The sequence below is a fragment of the Tiliqua scincoides genome, chromosome 2, assembly GCF_035046505.1.
Source record: "Tiliqua scincoides isolate rTilSci1 chromosome 2, rTilSci1.hap2, whole genome shotgun sequence".
In the NCBI taxonomy this organism is placed as follows: Eukaryota; Metazoa; Chordata; class Lepidosauria; order Squamata; family Scincidae; genus Tiliqua; species Tiliqua scincoides.
In genome coordinates this window covers 79,471,975-79,492,428 of record NC_089822.1, presented here as the reverse complement: position 1 = coordinate 79,492,428, position 20,454 = coordinate 79,471,975, and the positions used below count along the sequence as shown (strand labels likewise).

At 41.3% G+C, this 20,454-nt stretch overlaps 1 protein-coding gene across 1 annotated transcript in view; it reads left to right on the top strand.

Moving 5' to 3' along the window:
* Positions 1 to 20,454, top strand: part of BNC2 (basonuclin zinc finger protein 2) — a 457,344-nt gene that overhangs the window by 127,277 nt on the left and 309,613 nt on the right. Inside the window, exon 2 of the mRNA XM_066616198.1 lies at positions 19,461 to 19,661. Coding sequence (XP_066472295.1) covers positions 19,461 to 19,661 — 201 coding nt within the window. The remainder of the gene's footprint in view (positions 1 to 19,460; positions 19,662 to 20,454) is intronic.

The following is a 20,454-nucleotide window of genomic DNA, read 5'->3' as shown; positions in this document are numbered from 1 at the left end:
ATGCTATACCTTAGTTAATGCTTGGAACTACTTCCCCAAGTATTTTGGTGATCTACTTTAGGCATTCCTAAGGAAATGTTAGATTATCTTCATGCAAGTAGTTTCAGCTTGTTAAAAGGCAAGGAAGACACTAAGCATGATTCCCCCTATAACTTATGCATATTTTTAATGACCCTTTCAACAGTGACATTAACAAAGAGAGCATAATAGGCCAACCAAACATTCTGAGTGGCATTCTGAGTGATTGCATGCACTTTCCATGACTTGAAGTTTTAAATGGAGAGTTTGGGCAGATGCTGTGTACACTCACAGGGCTACCTGATTTTAAAAGTGGTCAGAGATGCCCAGCCTTTTTGGAATCATGGTTTTTAATGTCATGGGCAGAGAGACTGCAATTCAGTTCAACCCTGATCGTTAACCATACTATTATTTAGGGATTGTTTGTAAAACTAAACATCAGGCTTCCAAATTGGAAATGGTAAAAACAAAACAAAACAAAAAAACCCTAAATTGAAATATGGGAATTTGGAAAGAGAAAATACCAATTTCAGTGATGTGTATATATACACCAAAAGGGGACAAAATCTCTGAAAAACACTCAAGTACATTTTCTGTCATTTGAATAGTTCCTTTGTTTTATGTATTCATCTTTTGTAATCTAGTGTTTAAATCCAGAAAATTAAATATTAATGTGGCAGAAAAAGTAAATCTCAAATTAAACAATCTATAACCTATAATTTCCCATGATTTCACCCTATGAAGAAATGGCAATTATCCATTCTCAGCTAGTGTAACTTTTTAAAAAAACTAATAAATTAGGGTAGTAGGTTGTAGGTATTCAAAAGTTTATTGACTTGTATTGCACTTCTGAGCACTTGATAAATTATTTAATTGTCTGATGGATATGTGGCTACCTAACTATAGGGCATGAATTATGCTCTGTTCTTCTAATATACTGTAGGGAGACTTGTTTATAAAGTATTTAGTACTGGTTTTATAATGCACACTGTTGACAACAAGAGGCCACGAAGCTCAAAGATCAATCCCATTTTGGCCCACAGTATTAATGCTCTTTGAAGCTCCATGACATGTTTGAAGGTGCTTTCAGATGTCACAAAACCAGATTGCAATTGGGGTCCCATTTGGCTGATTTTGTGAAAGGTGAAATTAATTGTCCCCTGATAACTACAAGAGGCTGCTATAGCCAAGTGCTCTGCAGGAAAAAATGGGAGCAATTCATCTTTAACTGTATTCCATATTTAAACCATGCTGTAGATTTGGCTCAGTGGATCCTGATATTGGGCCAATTTTTATATATCAAAATATCTTGTGATAACTGCCTTTTACTGAAAAGAGGTTTTGCCTGTCTGTCTGTGTGATTGTCTGTTTGCAACACATATGTTAACAGATGCCATAGCTGCTGATGAATCTCTTTGTCCAAGTCCCTGTGGTAACTTTAGAGGCAGTGTGTGTAGCAGGCGTGTGTGTATATGAGTGAGTGTACCCTATTTATTTATTTATTTATTTATTTATTTATTTATTTATCACTGAAACACTTTTTTCAGGGATCCAGAATATGTATGTCCTGTAAGAGAATCTAATGTGTACTTTTACTTCATTTTATCGTCATGTAAGTTATAACTTATCTTTTAAAACACAATGGTAGGTGACAGTGTTTCTTGAATGTGCAAAGTATTAAATCTCCATCATACCCCTGTAAGGTAAGCATGTGTCTCCATGTTGCACCTGTGGAGGTGAGGTTGAGAGGTGTGGTTTGCCTATGGCCCAATCCTAAACTACATGGTGCCCAGAGAAGCAGCAGTGCTGAAATGACTACTGCTGCATCCTCTGGGCACCATGGCGGCCACAGAAGTCTCCTTGGGGGAAGGGGACTTTCATCCCCTTCCCCCAGGTAAGAGCGCAGGCCCTGCAATGGGTATTCTCCAATCTGCACTGGCTATTTGGCACAGACTGGAAGAACTCCGTGTCAGGATTTTCAGCCTGACACAAAGTATAGGATCTGGTGGAGCAGGGCCTTACTGGTCCCTCCACACTTCCACCCCAGTTCCTCCCCCAACCTCCCCTACTGCCTAGAAAACCTACATTGCCACCTGGTGGTGTGCCTTACCGCAGGTGCTCCCCTGGCATTAGCCTTCCGGTGCTGGGCCCAGCGCTGACCAGTGCAGGCCCAGTGCTTTAGGCATGTTTACGGCACCCAGCACCAGGGCTGGAGCTCAGCACTGGAAGAGTTTAGGATTGGGCCCGTAGTGGGTTTATGACATATGAGGTTTGAATCAGGGAAAACCTACTTCATAGTTTATTTTCTTAGCCACAGTGCTACACCACAGTGCTTGTGTAATTTGGATTCCAATAGCCTGAAAGTAGCTGTGTAAGTCAGTGGATCTCAAACTTTTAACACTGGAACCCACTTTTTAGCATGAGAATCTGTCAGGACCCACCGGAAGTGATGTCATGTTTGCAAGTAACATCATCAAGCAGGGAAAATTTTTAATAATCCCAGGTTGCAATCCTACCCACACTTACCCAGGAGTAAGTCCCATTTACCATCATTGTTAAATGCATGTACAGGGTAGCCTGTTAAAAGTACGGATGTGCAACTTTTCCCCAAATGAAGTCACATACCATGGTGGTGTCAAATGTGATATATTAAAACAAAATATTGAAATGAATGGGGACCCACCTGAAATTGGCTCACAACCCACCTAGTGGGTCCCAACCCACAGTTTGAGAAACACTGGTATAAGTTTTGAGGAATTGAGTATAACCCTTTCCACATTTGCTTTCCACTCATTGACTGAATGGTCTTACACAGCCTGCTGGATACAGCACTCTCATTTTTGGTGTGGCTGCATTGGCAGGGGCAGATGGATTGGGTTCTTATACATGTTATATATAAGTTTATGTTTATATGTGTATATTATTTTGTTTGCCTTTTTTTAAACTCATGAGTCAAGTTCTCAAGAATTAAATCCCAATGAAAAATTTAACAAGGATCATGAGCAGTGATTTAAGAAAGTGATGTGATTCGCCACTGATTGAATTAATTACTAAATACTATATTGATGTTATAGCCTCTATAGTGACCTGTTTTTCAATCTTATATTTAATAACTAAAATAATTAAAAATCACACTTCAGCGATTTTTACCATTAATTATTATTATTATTAAGAATATGTATATATCACTTTTTAAACCAAAAAGTAGTTAATCACTCTAAGCCAGTGTTTCTCAAACTGTGGGTTGGGACCCACTAGGTGGGTCGTAAGCCAGTTTCAGGTGGGTCCCCATTCATTTCAGTATTCTATTTTTAATATATTAGACTTGATGCTACCATTGTATGTGACTGCATTTGGAGAAATGTTACAGACCTATGTTTTTAGCAAGCTACTATGTATATTCTTTTAACGATGATGGTGGGACTTAATCCTGCATAAGCATGGGTAGGATTGTAGTTTAGGATTGTTAAAAATTTTCCCTGCTTGATGATATCACTTCCGGTCATGACATCACTTCTGGCAGGTCCTGACAGATTCTCATTCTAAAAAGTTGGGTCATGGTGCTGAATGTGTGAGAACCGCTACACTAAGCCATTAAGCATCCCCCTTCCTTTGCTCAATTGACCATGAACAGCTGAAATGACCAGAATATAGCAGGGGTAAAAGATGGAATTTCTGTTCAACTACTCTACAAAGGTAGCAGAAGGCAGTTATTCAGGGCCAGCCTGTCCATTAGGTCAACTGTAGCAGTTCCTGGGGCAGTAGATTGGCAGGGGTGCCCAGTTTCTGCCTCTGCTTGCCTGCTACTGCTCATAATGTGGCTCCCTCCAGCCTCCTCCTCCTCCCAGATTTGAAAAAGAGGCAGAGAATTAAATAAAAGAGGAAGTGTAGATGAAAGTCACTGGCTAGACCATATCTGATTTTTGAGGGAGAAGTCAGATAAGGAAGGCAGCATTTGGCATGGCACCTCAGTTGCTGGAAAATGTTGGGTTAGTTAATGTTAGGGCTCCTCAATGCTTGATCCCCTTGAAACCCTGGGGATCTGTGCAGGGGATCAGTAATGGAAACTCCAAATTACTCAGGGTTCTTTTGAAAAAAAAAGTTCAACTGCTGTGTTAATCGGTTTAGGCTTATAGTGTAGACATGCTATTAAGCACCTGAACCTCCTTTGAGGTCATAAGTTGACAATGCTAGTACACTAAATAAGAAATGGCTGAGAGCACAATAGTTTTCAGTCTGGTTTAAAATCGGCCCTGAAAAAACTTTCTAAATAGCTCTGGGTATATTTCTCAGAGAGGGGTGGGGTGGAACGATTCTATAATCATCCTTTCTACTTGGCATCACATGGTTGTACTGCTATATTTGAAACAAACCAAGTTGGGTTGTATCCAAAGCAGTATAAATGGAACTCCCCTTTTGTTTTGAGCTGTATTGTATCTTCTAGAATTGGATTAACAAAGAGTTTAACTAATACAGTATACCATATTTTGATGTCGCCTGTTTTTATGTATTTAAAAAAATATTCTTAGGCTATGTTTCCAGAGAACTCAGAGAGGTTAATATGAAACAAAAAAATGCAATTAAACCAAGCAAGAATTTAAATCATGCAATAGCTAGTGAACAGCCAATGAACAAGCCAGAGAAATCAGCCCTACACCATGGAATAAAAAGGTTTTACTCTTTACTAGCTCTTGAAGAAAATGGGCAAAGAATACCTTTCACCTCAGTGGGTAGAGCATTGCAATGAAATCTCTGCTCTTGGCCATCGCTGTCTTGGAAAAAAGGAGCCTGTTTTCCTGTCTGCAGCTGGTACAGTGAGGGATGGCTCTGCGGGTCTTTGATTGCCAAGTCATCTTAGGCTTTGGAGGTCAGACCCAGTATCTTGAACAACGCCTGTGAATAGAAAAGGAAGTGCAATGTATGTCGCACAAATTTTATGTGGCTATGCCATCCTATGTGAGCAAACACTCTTTGCACATTACAGGAAGTGCCAGCCAAAAGAGAACTGAGACATCCCTTTTCCTGGTCCTATTTCCACTGAAATGTCAAAACTATTTGACTTGCTATTAGCCCCATTGGTAATGCCATCACACTGTTATCAGCTCAACAGTAAGCTCTCTACCAGGCAAATCTTATGCCCAGACCAGTCAGGTCAGCCCTCCTTCCTCCTAGCACACTTGAAACTGTCTTATCCAAAGTTAGGCCAATCTTTATTCTGATTAGTAGTGACTTTCCAGAATTTCATACGGGTCTTTTATGATCATATTTGGAGATGCCAGGGATTAAACCAGGACCTTTTACAGACAATGCATAGCCTCTATGACTGAGCTATAGCCCTATCCTTTCTTTTGGCAAAAGTCAGCAATACACAGATATGCAAACACAGAATCCTGGGAGCGGGTGGGGGGGGGCCTTGATGTTCTTGCCTGTCCTCCCCACTAATGTCAATGGTGGTCTCAGTAAGTATGAATAAAACCTAGAACCATGTTCCACTGTAGGAGCTACATTTTCATGTTTCTACACCAAAGGTTTCTTTGAGATTTGTTTTTTTTTGGGCTCCAGCTTTCCATAAGTAATGGGGAAAAAGTTTCAGGTCATCAGTTATGAAGCGATCACTTGCAAGGAAATGTAACTTTAAAATGTGTCAGGCTGTCAACTGATTGAAGTCAGTTTGGAGGAACAGTGGTTCAGTGGGTTAACCAATTAGTCAGCTGAGGCTGCAATGCTGTGCACACTTATGTGAAAGTCCCACTGAATTCAGTTAAACTTACTTCTGATGCATAGGATTGTGCTGTAATTTAAATATCATCTAAAGAAATGAGCAAATGTTAAGGATATTTAAAAACAATACTTTTAAATATAAATTCATGTAGACCAAATGCTTTGTATTAAACTCACTTCAGAATCAAAATGCCTGCAATACAGAACAGTATTATTAATTATTATTATTATTAACAGTATTTATATACCGCTTTTCAAAAAGTTCACAAAGAGGTTTACAGAGAAAAATCAAATAACTAAATGTACCAAAATATACAAACATACCATCAGACACCAATGTTCCCACCCAGCTCCATTCACAAGAGACTCTTTGCATTGGTCACTGGCTGCAGAGCAGCCTATTGATGACAACAACAACAACTGGGTATTTATATACCGCCTTTCTGGCCATCGGATTACTCCTCTGACTTTATTCAAGGCGGTTTACATAGGCAGGCTGTTTCTAAATCCCCGAGGGGATTTTTACAATCAGAGAAAGGTTCTGTCTTGCAAGAACCACACAACATTTCAGATGGATCTTTCTGATCTGGTATCACTTCTGGCCTCCAGTTGCCTCCCACGCAGGCCGACAAGCAGCTCTTTCATATCTCACTTGAAGGGCGGCCAAGATGCTTCTTTGCTCACACCAAAGAACAAGTTCAATTACTCAGCTCGTCTTGTCAGCTGCTTCAAGGTCTCGCCATTCCTGGAGCTGCCGGTGGCCTCGAACTGGCAACCTTCCGATGTTATCTTCAGGCTAACGGAGGCTCTACCCTCTAGACCAGACCTCCTGACAGCCCCAGGAGGCCACACATGGCAGTGACACCCTGGCGCATGCCATGCCTGCGCACATTCCACTATACTGCTAATCCACCAGCAGCAAGCATCGCCACCCACGTGCCACATGAGGCTGCAGAAGTGAGAAGTGAGGCTGCACAAGGAATTCATGGGGGTGCAGTAAGGCGAGGGGGGGATCCGGAGAGACAAGGAAAAATATGGGGGAACCCCACTGATTGGCCATGTGCCCACAGGTACAAATGGTGGGCACTCTTGGGTGCCCTCATGCCGCATTCTCTGTGATCTGACTGGGGCTGTTGCTGACAGGGGCTTATGCTGAGATGGATGCACTGTGATTGGCTGACAGATGTAGTCTGTATCCTATGATCCATCATGGTGGGAGTGGATGGTTCAGGGGGTTGAGGAGTGTTGTGCTTGTCTGTTGTATTTCATTTCCCCATTGGTCCCTGTGAGGTTCCCCCTACCTGTATCAGGTCTGTTGTTGGTATAGCATTTTAATGGCACGGGGTGTGTGTGTCTGTTTTGTGAAGGGGTTTGGGATCTGGCGTTTACTGACACTGCCTCATCCCTCCCATGTCCTGCTCCACTCTTCTCCCCATTTTGGCCTCTCCACTGGTTTGGGCTGTGCTGCTGTCTGGTCTGCTTCCAGTTTACAACAGTATGGCTTTTTCTTGCCATTGCACCAGCTTCCATGATGAGGCCATCAGTGGAGGTGCATCTGTGCCAACAGGGCTGATTTTGCATTGGCATACATGGTGTTGTGCTGATGTATCCCAAGGATAGGATTGGACCTTTAGAAACATTGGCTTCCATTTGGGAAATGCGTAAACAGTATTCATTTAATATTTGTGTTGCTGTCAGGAGCCCAAAGTGTCATACTCAGTTGGCATGCGCATGCTGTTTTGTGCCCTCACCCAATGTTCCCTGTGAGAACTGTGCACACTGTGATGAGTCCTTTTATCATCACCAACTTCTGGGCAGCTGAGTTCTGAGCTGCACGGAGCTTGAGATGCGCAGCCACGTGGCCATGCATCTCACAAGGAACTCTGCCCTTAAGAACCATGTAAATAGATTAGGGTTCGACAGTGTGATAGTAACAACAACAACAACAACAACAACAACAACTTTATTTTTACCCGCCTTTCTCCCCGAAGGGACTCAAGGCGGCTTACAACAGGTTAAAAACAGATTAAACAACATAATTAAAAAAACAGATTAACAACATAATTTAAAAACAGATAAAAGCATATTAACACATATCATAAAAACAGTAGTCAGATAACAAGTAGTAAAAAGGTAAAAAGAGCATAGAGCAGCAAGTCAAAAGAATCAGGCCTGTAAAAAATTAAAAGATGCTGAAAAGATGTTAAAAAGGCCGAGAACTCAGAAGGCTTGTTTAAACAGAAGGGTCTTCAGGCCTCGCCGAAAAGTCTCAAGAGAGGGAGCCATTCTTAAGTCAAGGGGAAAGGAATTCCATAGTGTCGGTGCCACTACTGAGAAGGCCCTATTTCTAGCCGCCGCCCACGTACCTCCCTAGGCGGCAGCACTTGTAAAAAGGCCTTCTCTGATGACCTAAGAAGACAAGCCAGATTGTACAGAAGTAGGCGATCTCTAAGAGACCCTGGCCCAGAGCAGTATAGGGCTTTAAAGGTCAAAACCAGCACCTTGAATTGGGCAGGGAAACGAATGGGCAGCCAATGTAGCTGCTGGAGAAGTGGACTGACAGAGTCAAACCGCCTACCTCCAGTAACCACATGGGCCTCCGTATTCTGCACTAGTTGCAGTTTCCGAACCTTCTTCAAGGGCAACCACACATACAGCACGTTACAATATTCTAACCTCGATGTCACCGTGGCATGGATCACCGTGGCCAGGTCTGCACGATCCAAGTACGGCCGCAGCTGGCACACCAGCCGAAGCTGAGCGAAGGCCCCCCCTTGCCACAGCCGCCACCTGGGAATCCAGGAGCAGCTGCGAGTCCAGGTGGACCCCCAAGATGCGGATCTGCTCCTTCAGGGGGAGTGCAACATTCAGCGCAAGCCGATAGACCAGCACCTGCATCGAGGATTTCCGAACCAGGAGAGCCTCTGTCTTATCCGGATTTAATTTCAGCTTGTTAGTCCCCATCCAGATCCTCACTGCCTCCAGACAGCGCTCCAGGCTCTCAACCGTCACCCTGGAGTCTGGAGGAAAGGAGAGATAGAGCTGGGTGTCATCAGCATATTGATGACACCCCACTCCAAACCCCCGGATGACCTCTCCCAGCGGTTTTATGTAGATGTTAAATAGCATGGGGGACAGAATTGAACCCTGTGGCACCCCACACCTCAAGGGCCAGGGCTTCGAACAGGCATCTCCCAGCACCACCATCTGGGACCGATCCTCCAAGTAGGAGCGGAACCACCGCAAAACAGTGCCTCCAACTCCCAACTCGGCCAATCGGCCCAGAAGGATACCATGGTCAATGGTACTGAAAGCCACTGAGAGGTCCAGCAGGACCAACAGGGACATACTGCCCCTGTCCAGTCCCCGGCATAGGTCATCCACCAAGGCGACCAAGGCAGTTTCCGTCCCAAAGCCCTGCCTGAAACCAGATTGAAAAGGATCCAGATAATCCGTGATCACCTCAAGGGCACCCAATTAGCATAGCATGGCATCCATATCATAGCTGAATATAATTATGTTGAGGCATGCCAAATGTTACTCACAAGTGCATGTAAGAAGCCATCCACGGCACTTTATGACAAGGAGAGCAGCTTTTAGGAGGCCAACATTTTGAGCAGAAAAGGAGCAGGGAATATGTCCTTAATCCTTTCCCTTCTTGTCGCTTCCATTTACTTTTCTCTTGTGGTTTTCCGGATACATGCTTACCCACACAAATGCATGTCTGTGCCCTTGAGGGGCAGGAGGGAAGAAGCTAGGGGAACAAAGAAACAGCAGATGAGGAAGATTTAACACCCTCCCCTTCTCTGCTGTCTTTACACAAAGCAGCCATTGAGGCTGCTGAATTGTATGTATGAATTTGCATATGATATAGTTTCGTACTGTGGCCTTGATGGATACATAGTGTTCCTGAGGTGCTCCACAGGCATGAGCCTTACATGGGTTTTCCTTCTTCATCATGGTGTGGCATTATGCCTGTGTTTCTGCTCATGCTCAGGGCAGGAGGTCTGGTCTAGAGGGTAGAGCCTCCATTTGCCTGAAGATAACATCCACAAGGTCACCAGTTCGAGGCCACTGGCATCGTGCGACCTTGAAGCAGCTGACAAGCTGAGCCTAGTTATTTCCATCTGCTCTGAGCGTGGGAGGATGGGGGCCAGATCAGAATGAAACATCTGAATTGTTGTGGCTCTTGAAAGATAGAGCCTTCTTTCAATTGTAAAAATCCCTACGGGGATTTAAATTAGCCTGCCTATGTAAACCGCCTTGAATAAAGTCTTGAATAAAGACCAAGAAAGGCGGTATATAAATACCTGTATTATTATTATTATTATTATTATTATTATTATTATTATTATTATTATGCTAACCTGGGTTAGCTTCAGAGCCGAGTTTCAGTGAAACAATATCATATCAGCACTGGGCCATGAATAGATCTTGTATTTAGAATCTAGAGTGTTTTCAACAGTGGTTGAACCAATGACCCATTTTGTGCATTTGGCCACAGTTTGAGTGATCCTGAGTTCAAATCTGTTTCTGTGCGGCAGCCACTTGGGCGCAGTGGTGTGGCTAAGCTGAACCACATGGCAAGCAACTTAAAAAAAAGAGTTATTGTATTTCCATGGAGTCCCATCATGACTTTTTCAGAGGCTCTCATGTGAAGATTGTATCACTTGCATCTCCTCTTAGTCATCTATCAAATCTTAAGTGATTCCAAACCTGTGGGTAAACATTTTGGAACCATTATTATTTGGATAGAGTGTTTTAAGGATATGTGTCATTATTGGAAATTGATTTTTTTTAAATATTGTTTTTTTTAGTTATGAGTCAGTGTCTTCCTACTTACCAAAGCCCAAGCGGAAGAAATGCTTTATAAATTTCACAGAAAATAAGCAAGCTGCCAATATTTTTTTTCCCCCATAATATGTGGAAAGTTAGCAGTATTATCTGTTCAGCTTAAGGTTTCCTGTATGGATTCTTCCACTTTTTTTTTTCACTTAAGACATCTGTTAGACTATGAAATGTTAACAGATGTTGCAGAGCAATTCCTTTACTTACATTCTTGGGGGAAAATGCTGTTTACTCTGTTGAAATGCCACCTCTGAACTATTGCCATTGCACTAGCTTTGTGCAATTTTCATACATTATATATCCTTTGTCTCAGTAAGGGCATATAGTCCCATCTTTAGTGTCAGTCCAGAAAGCTTGTAAACATGCTGCTGAGTGGAATTTATGGATGGAGGGAGCTGGAAAGAGGCTTAACCCAACCTGAATATGGGTTTAAGATTAGCTATGATTCTTTCTAATGCAGCAGAAGCATCATCATTTGAATCAGGGGTAGGTCTATCACAGGGTCAAAATTCATATGCTATTAGTAATAATATTAATCCTTGAATGCTTATTTGCTTTTGATGTAAGTAGCACACTTGGAACACAATCCAGATTGTGATCATGAGGATGGGTCTGGGGGGTTTAATCCTACCCTCTTTGTGAACCCATTCTAGATCATACTCCAAGTGCTATCTACATAAGGGGAAAAAAATTCTTTCATTGGATAGTGGGAGCCTCTCTCTCTCTCTCTCTCTCTCTCTCTCTCTCTCTCTCTCTCTCTCTCTCTGTGTGTGTGTGTGTGTGTGTGTGTGTAAATAGCACACTCAGGGTGAGTGTGATTTGGACTGGGACTGCATTGGGGAATACGATTAAAACCCCTTACCTCTGCAATGACCCTGATCTGGATCATGCCTCTGTGTGCTGTTTACACCAGAAAAAGCTAAGACTAATGTCATGAGTCTTTTGGTTGGTTTTTTTGATTGGTTGGTTAAGCCTCATAACCAAGTTGGGATATACTCTTGAAAGGGGAAGTGACTTCTGAGATCAGCTGTGAATCCTGATGCCTAGCCTACAGCCCTGTAGGAACAAAGTATGGTAATAAAGACCTCACAGACACTCTCCATGCCTTCTGCTGCATTTAAGCCTTTGGGCTGGTACACTCCCAGTTGAGAATCATGAAATGAATAGCAGTATATCTTAGTGGTATCTGCAAATATCAGTTGATTGCAGCAGTATATTTACAAATACCAGTTTATTGCAACCTTATAAAGCTGGGGGAAAAAAACCCTTTTTCTCCTCGTTAAGCTTGGGTGTACATGAAAGAAGGTAGTGTGTTTAAATAGGTAGAATGTTGAACTTGGATCTTGGAAATGAGAGTTCCATAAAAGCCTTTCCATCCATATTTGCATTACCTTAAAGCACAGTTTATAAAATAGGAATAAATGATTTACCTTGCAGACCTGTTGAAAGAATGTACAAGATGAAGAACGAAAAATTCTTAGAAGAGTTTGTGCAATACCTGAGTTTATGAGATGGCTTCTGGGATTGATCACACTGTAGTGTTATCAAGGAAAGGAACCCAGGGCAGGGCTATGCTTGTGGTACATGTAGCTGTGGATTTCAGTGGAGTCACCTAAATGCTCCACGAGTCTCATTAAGTTCTATGAAAGTGTTGGTGCAATCCTAAATACACTAATTTGAGAGTAAGCCTCATTATGCTCAATGGGAATAACTTTTGAGCAGACATGTGTAGGATTGTGGTGAAAGTTAATGGACTGCAATCATTAAGTCAATTGGGAAGGAGCAAAATTGCTACCCCTTAGAATCTTGGATAAAAAGGAACAGGATTGTTTGTGTCATCCATTCCTTTTGGGACAATTTCCTGTTGGGAACAAACTTCCCCTTGCTTTTAAAACTGATGGAATAGTCTCCACTCTAAGGGACTCTTTAGAGTGGTATATGAATCACAATGCACAGATTACTTGTGCTCCCTCTATATCCCTCCAGGATCCCTCTTTCTACATCACCATCACAATAATCGGTTCTCCACTTTGATCACATTTAAAGTCTTCTGTCAAACATTAGCAATTTTCCCCAGTCTTTGAGCTGATGAGAAAGAGGGCAGTGGGATATTTCATTTGAGAACTATCTGATCAAACTTGACTGGGTGAGATAAGGATAGGAGCACATATGCAGATCCACTGAATCCCTGTGTTTAACACCTCTGAAATTCAGGTACACATGCAATCTGTGGGGCCAAGTATGTACTGTAAACATTGTGACTGAGAATATTTTGGATCAAATTTTTATTTTAATTTGGACCAAAGTCTTAAATGTTACATTTCTGATGACAGGACATATGTTGGTTAGTAACTCCCTCTGAAACAAAAATATTGGGGATTAATAGTACTCCTATATCTCATAAGAACCTATGACATAATAAATTAGCAGCAAGAATGTCATTAACCCATGTTTGGGAAGAGCCCTTGTACCAGGTGTGAGAGGATGGGTTAAAAGACTGGCAAGTAGCAATTATGAAAAAAAAAATTACTATATTCAAATGAGAGAGACTAGGGTTCAAACAAATATATTCAATTAAATCCTATTTGTTGATGTTTAGACGTTCATGGTCAGAGATGTGGATTTCAAAAAGCTGTGCATGATCTAGTGTATGTTTCAGTATGTGAAGGTATCATCTTTGTATGTGATTTATATGATAATTTTGTACATAATTTTTTAAAAATTAAAACAATAATACCCCAAAATTTCTGAGGTGGTGCTTTGTGATGATGCAGGGACTGATGATGTCATTGGAATGCCACGTATTGAAAAATGGGTGAAAAAACTGGACTGAAACTTATTGGCAGGGATTGAAGGGTGGACAAAGGAGATACAGTACTTCGGATAGCAGATAATTGGCTGCCGCAGGATGGGGTGATGGTGATGGTCACCAATTTAGAAGCTTTAAAAGGATTAGACAAATTCATGGAGGACAAGTCTATCAATGACTGCTAGTTGTGCTGGCTATTGTGTTCCTCGAGGTTCACAATTGTGGGAATGGTGTATGCTTCATCTCCTGCTTGTGGTCTCCCCAAAGATGTCTGGTTGGCTACTGTGTGAAATGGTGTGAAATGTGTGTGTGAAATGGAAATAATACTGTGGTATGATCCTGCAGAACTCTGCTTATGTTCTTATGGATAAGACACATACTGTATGTAAGACATGGACAAATATGTGTCTATATTTTTCAGCATGAGAGAATAACGTTGCTCTGCATTTGCTAAGACGTGTTTTTCTCCTGTGCTAAACTGGTTCCCGGCACAGATTTAGAAAATTTTCTTTTAAAAAATCTTAGTATAGCTGTTTGTATACAAGTTAGAGGCTGATTGTCATGCGATGTGGAGGACCCTCTTTATTATTTTGGCAAGAACAGGGACAGTTTTGTCCTAACCAGTCATTAGATAAATACCAGAGTGTGTCACATGAAAAACTACTGATCTTTAACCCAGCAATCCATTTAACCAAGCCTAGAAAATGAATAGTGAATAAGAGAAGAGCAAAGGCCAGTTTACTGTCATTACAGATTATAGAATCTGTTAACAGCTGCAGCAAACTGAACTCTGGGAATTACAGGTACTGTACAATAAGTCAATGGAGCGTACGGAATACTTAACAAACTTGCATTTAGCTGTAAAGGCACACTGAGTTATATGTGCCCCATCCCTGCCAATTAAGCCAAGCATTTTTGTTTTCATTTTATTAGCAATGCATTCCTGACTGCTGCTAAACATCCCTCTCCCTCAAGCTGAGGTTTGTTAAGAGTGTGATGGAGGAAGCTTCCACACCTTTCATTTTTCTACGTATGTGTTATATTTCTTATACTCCTGGCTACCTCTGCAAATCTTCTCCCCCCTCCCCACCCCAGTCTGAGGCTATTCAGGTGGATGAGTAAGGAAGCCCATGCTACATGCCTGTCATGTTTGGCTTGGTAGTCTGTTTGTACTCCTGGCTGCCCTTCATGCCCTATTCTCAGGTCAATCCAAGTGGATTGCTAGCCACTATCTTGAAGGTATAGCATATGGGCTTTGACAATTAGATGTGTCCCCAGCGTTCAGACTTTTATGGTAATTTTGTGTGTCTTGAACTATAGATGCAACAAATTTAGGTTTTCTCTGTGTTATGGAAGAACCTTAATAGTGGAAGAACTCATGATACCCTATGAGTGACTCAGCCAGAGGCTTGAATGTCTTATGTATGTTTATTTATCAATCTATTAAGTATAAAGAGGTAAAATTATCCACACTTTTAATGATTCCTTATTGAACCTTGGAACCAAAGTTTTAGTTCAGGAATGCTCACTTAATGCTATTGTTTAACTTAGTATTTATAAGACTACACAGTCACTGCTGTATCTTTTTTTCCCTCCTCTCTGGAGAACTGCATGGGACATTGCTCCATGTATAGTTAATATAAGCATTTAAAGTGAGCTCCTAGATGTTAGGAAAACAAATATTGTAAAGATCAGTAACATTTTAAAATGATCAGTTATGGGAATTAATGCTTACTGGAAAACAGCATTCTTTCTTATGCTGCTGGTTGAATTGCATTGTCTCCCCACAGTCTTGTTAGCTCATGCTAACTGAAATGCAAATTTTTCAACTAATTGGACTTCATTGAATGTACATATACGGTACATAGTTATACACATGTAGGCTTAAAAGGAATTCTATTTTCCCGATTAATATCTAAAGTATAGAACAAAAACTCTTTAAAGATTTTACTTAACTCTAGCACATTTTGCATGTTTTAACATACATGTCTTGATGAAATAAAGGAGATGAAGCAGAAACATTTACTTTTTGTTTTAAATAATGTCATTTTATTTTTCTGATTAAGTAAATGCAATATTGAAAATATTTCAGATAGATATAATAAGTAATTGATGATAGTTAAAGCATTCTGGAAGAATCACCTGCAATACACGTTGAACACAAAGTAAGCAATCTGTTCAGTTGCAGTGATATCAGAGGCATTGTTCATTTTAAAGATAAGGATGATGCAGAAAGTCCTTTTACATTAAAATATAAACCCAGAAATAGTTTTTTACATTGCAGTTTTGTGGAGAATTGTGAAGAATTGTGGTTAACTGAATATAAAAACTTTGGGAAAAGAACACAGCTACCCCACAGAAAACTAGTCTGATTGAAGGTCTAGATGTACAGTATTGTTTTTTGTAATTGACTACCGCTTCCATTGTGCAAATTGAAAAATGTGAAATTTCTTAGATGGTTTTTTTTTTTCAACAACTGCAACATATTTTATCTGAGTGAGCTAGTTTTAAGAATTTCAGAAGTCTGTGAAAGTGCAACAGACTTGTTTTGAGTATGATTCATGGAAGTTTGCTAAAAACAATGTGGTAGTCATGAATGCATTGCATACATTGCTTGATGCTCTTATGAGCACTAGAGTTGCAGGAAAAAAAATCCATTGTCTGGCAAATTTGTAAGTTAACACACAGCACCTAGGTTTGTTGAGACAGTCTTTAAAAAAAATAACTAGTCTGCTTGTAACTAGGGGAGTGGGAAATAATTAATTTCAAAGGGAAATATTAGCATCAGGGATTCAACTTTGAGAATGTTATTTGAAAACAAAATACGTAATGTGTCAGTTTTCACTCTTGTTTCCGAAGATGAAGGGCCCCTCACATGTTACAGAATTCCTATACAGAAAGCATTCCCACGTGGAGATGTGCATATGTATTTTGCTGTGTGTACACATGAAGAATAACCGCAGTTGTCTGTGGCTTCTCAGGCTGTGTACATCACTTGTATAGGCAGAGAAATGCACCCTTGTTTGGTTATCTCATCTGGTCAACCTTATGTAGATTGCATGCTAAATGTTTTCCATGTAGAATTTTTAAAGAATGTTTGAAACATCCCTAGGGCAAGGTGCCAGAATCCTGGTGCGAATATCTAGGGTTTTCTGTTTCGTTGTTGTTATTACTGCAAGAGCTGCTCTCATCCCTTTAGTGACAGGTATCTTGAGCACCATTCTGCAAAGACATCTGGTTATGTTTTTTCTCTACTTCTTGCTTGTAATACATCTATCAGAATCATTAAATGTACTTAGTGATGAGGAAAGCTGCAGTATTCTGTTCTGTTGGTTTCCTCTTTGCTATATTAGCAGTGCCTTTTCCCCTTCTGTAGCGTATTCCTCTTGTATGGTATGATATGACCACCACATGATAGGCTTCTTCTGATACCATGGGTTGCAGCTGTTGAGAATGGGGTTGTTTTTTCCCGTCTCCGGTAGGTAGAATTTTGGCTGCTGCCTGGGAAGACCAGATTTGGATGTATTAGCTAGTCAGCCTAATAATCCTGTACAGACTGTATTGATTTTCTAGGAGAGAGTTTATGAACTAAATAAACTTGGAGTTGGTGTCTTAATAAACTGCTTCTCTCAGACTGTCACATTTAGTTACAGAGCTGTGCAGTTTAGGGGGGAAAAAGGCTAATTCTGTTACAGATTGTTCACAGCAGGGTCTCCAAATTAGCCCTTTGTTTTGTAATGCCACCTTGCTTGGGCTCGCTTTGAGCACATTTCTCAGTTTTACCCTAATGAGTTGCAACACTGATAATGTAGCTGATGATCTTTCATTGATTTCACTATCACTTGCTTGTCTGGTAATTGATCCGTTGCTGAGCCTCTAGTTAATTATATCGGCTTTGACATGGCCCGGTCCACTGGGAATTTCAAGTCTTGCAGAATAACAGTTTTAATAAAAGAGTCTATTACTGCAGGTGCTTGCTGCTGCATGCCAGTTGATTTTGTGTGCGTGGGTTTTTTTTTCTTCCCTCCCCCCTTCCTCTCCCTGGGAGTGAAGAGGACTGCAGGACAGGGAGGAAAAAAAGCAGAGGAGAGGTGGGGAGTTAGAGAGCGCAAGAGATGCAGAGAGGAGCAGAGAGGAGGGAGCTGGCTATTGACATTGTCCTTAAGCCTCCCACAAATAACAGCCATTAGTGGGAAGGTCAGGAGCTGAGCAGGCAGCTTGACTGAGGCACTGAGTACCACTTCAGAAAGCAAGAGGCTAGCAAATTTTAGAGGGAGTTTAAGTGGGTAATAGCTAGCTGTAAAGGTACAGCCACTGTTGGCACAATTGACTCATAGGGTTCCCCCCCCCTCGCTCCATGCAACAAGAATATTTTTATTGACCACAGGTGGACTTAATATATTTTAAGACAACAGTTCTTTGGGCTCTTCTTTTTGTTTCTCAGATATTGCATTTGCAGCTTTTGAGACTTTTTTTGTGCTTAATGGTGGTGATCTGGAGAGAAGTTTAACTGAAAAGCTTTCAGGAGATACAGGATCTAAAGGGGGAGACACATTTGTGTCAACATAGTGTACGGTTTCTCATCTTTCCTCATTGCACACTAATGACACAAGGCTGCCATTGAGGCTTTCTTGCGATTCTTTTGTTGTTTTGTGAGAGAGTAAGGTTTATTGTTGTTTTCTAGTTAAGGAAAAGCTGTGAGAGTGGTACATTTGTCCTCTAAATTTGTAGATTTTATTAGAAGATGAATGTTCCTTACACTTTAAGTTGAGAAAAACTTGTCTATTTTTTCTTTTAACCTGACTTGCTTTTATGAGAGGGCATGAATTTTGTTTTACATTTTTAAAGTTATAGTGTTTATGTAATCCATGTAGGTGTTCTCGCCTTCTTGCCCCTCCCTCTAGCTTTTTCTCCTAGGAGAGCAAAGTACGTAACAGGACTAGGAAAATACACTCTACATTGTTTGAAATAGAGTTTGATTTTTAAAAGTTGTTGATGGCTTTGGATTTCTCAGGATATCTAGCTGGACAGAGAAATGCCTTTCTTTCTGTTGGATGGAATTGGCAGTGTTTTTTCTTTTTTTCTTCCTTCAGTTCATTTTACCACCCTGCTCTCACCTTTTGTGATTTGAAAGGTTATTGTATATTCTTCATCTAGAAACTTTAAATAAAACCCAAAAAGGATCTACTTTTGATCTTTATGGAAAAGGGGGAAGACACTTCCCTGAACTCCGACTTGTGCTCCTTGAGGCATTTTAGGCAATTAACAGGGGAAAACAAAGATGTGAGAGATGAAACATGCATGCAGTTTTTTTCTCGCTTTATTTTTAAAAGAAGTTGGAGATCATCTTATGTTCTTCCACCCCCTCCTTTTTTGGTAAGAGCTTTATTGTTTTAACATTTGGGATGGGACTATTGCAAAGTAGTTCAGTAGAAGTAATATCTTTAAAAAGATTAGCCAACTTGTGTGTGTTGTTCTGCATGCCTTTTGTCTGTTTGGGTGAGCAATTGGCTGTCCCTCTCCTCTCCTCTGTCTGTTAGGAGGTTTACAGTCTGTGTTTAATAGGCAAGTGTCAGCAATTACATGCTGTTCTTGACAGCATTGTTGAAGAAAAACAGGGAAAGGGCCACAGCTTGTTCTTCTGAATTCACTCTGATCTGCATGCTGCTTTGAGTGTGCATGTGTATCAGTGTAGCTGAAGACTGAGAGGGGGCTAGTGCAGGATGTCATTTGGTGCCTGACAGTGGAACAGTGCAGTTGACTCTCTTTTGCTCTGCTATCCAATGACATCCAGTGGCTGAGCGTATGAAGCTGATGGTTGGGTCTCCTCAGTACTGCATGCACACCTGACAGGCAGCAGTTAAGCCAAGCAAAGGCGAGCTTGGGGAGTCACAGTGTATGCATAAATGATAGGGGTATCTGTGCAGAAGGTGCGAAAGAAGCTCTGGCCCCCTCCCCAAAGCCCCCCTTCCCAAATGAAACGCACAGTGCAGCTAGCTTAACTACACTACCCTCCTGCTACTGGCTGCCAAGAGGCTCAAAAAAATCCACCTTCACTTTTCAGTCAGAAGAGGCAGAAGTGGATGTGAGAGACAGAGACACAGAGAGACACACAGAGCGAAAGAGGGCAAGAGGCTTGACTTTAAGAGACTCCTGCACTGACAACTCCATGCAGTTCGGAACAAGACCGACAGCGACCGAATCGGGTTTCATGGGGACATGGCAGAACGCTGACACTAACCTCCTATACAGAATGTCCCAGCAGGTATGTGACTTTACTTTTGATGCCGCACGTTGAAGTGCATGTCTGACTTTTTCATTTTATGGTGTGTGTGTGTTTTTAAACTTTTTTCTGCCTGCATTTCACTTTTGTTCAATTCTAACGCTGCACAGTTTCTGAAGTGTCATAACTTAAGCCATTGGAATGTTCATGCTCACTTCGCTGCATCCCTAAGGGCTCCTTAAAAAAAAAAAAAAAAAAAGAACAAAATAACATTTGATATTTGCCTTAAAACAAGTCCTTAAAATTTTTTTTTTTAACTGTTGCAACAGATCAGTTACTCCTGGTAAGATTTGTTGCCTTTGTTTGCCTTTTGTTCCCCCCTTTTTTATTCTTCTCTTTCTCTTTTTAAAAATTAAAAAAAATTTCACTATCCCAGCAAAAAGTTCTTTCATTCTTCCCACCCCCTCAGTATGTAAGCCCCCATATCAAAACTGATACTAAACTTATGGGGGCCCCTCAGAGCTGCCTAATTGAGTTCAGGTGGCAGCAAACAGCGTTATGCAGACCTAAGGAGGGGGAGAGAGAGAGAGAGAAGCAGTTGTGCTGGAATTGCTGCCAGTGCAGGCTGAGGGTTGTTAGATGAGACAGTTTCAGTTGCTGCTCTCTCTCTCTCTTGCTCTCGCATATACTCACACACACACACACAGGCTGTTTCTGCGGAGCTGAGTCTTGGCGTCTTCCCCAGAGTAGTTCCTTCACCGGGGGCCGCGTTTAAGGCAGCCTGGTATGGAGGTTCTGACGGGAAAGCTAAAATGTTACTGCGAGGCCAGTAATA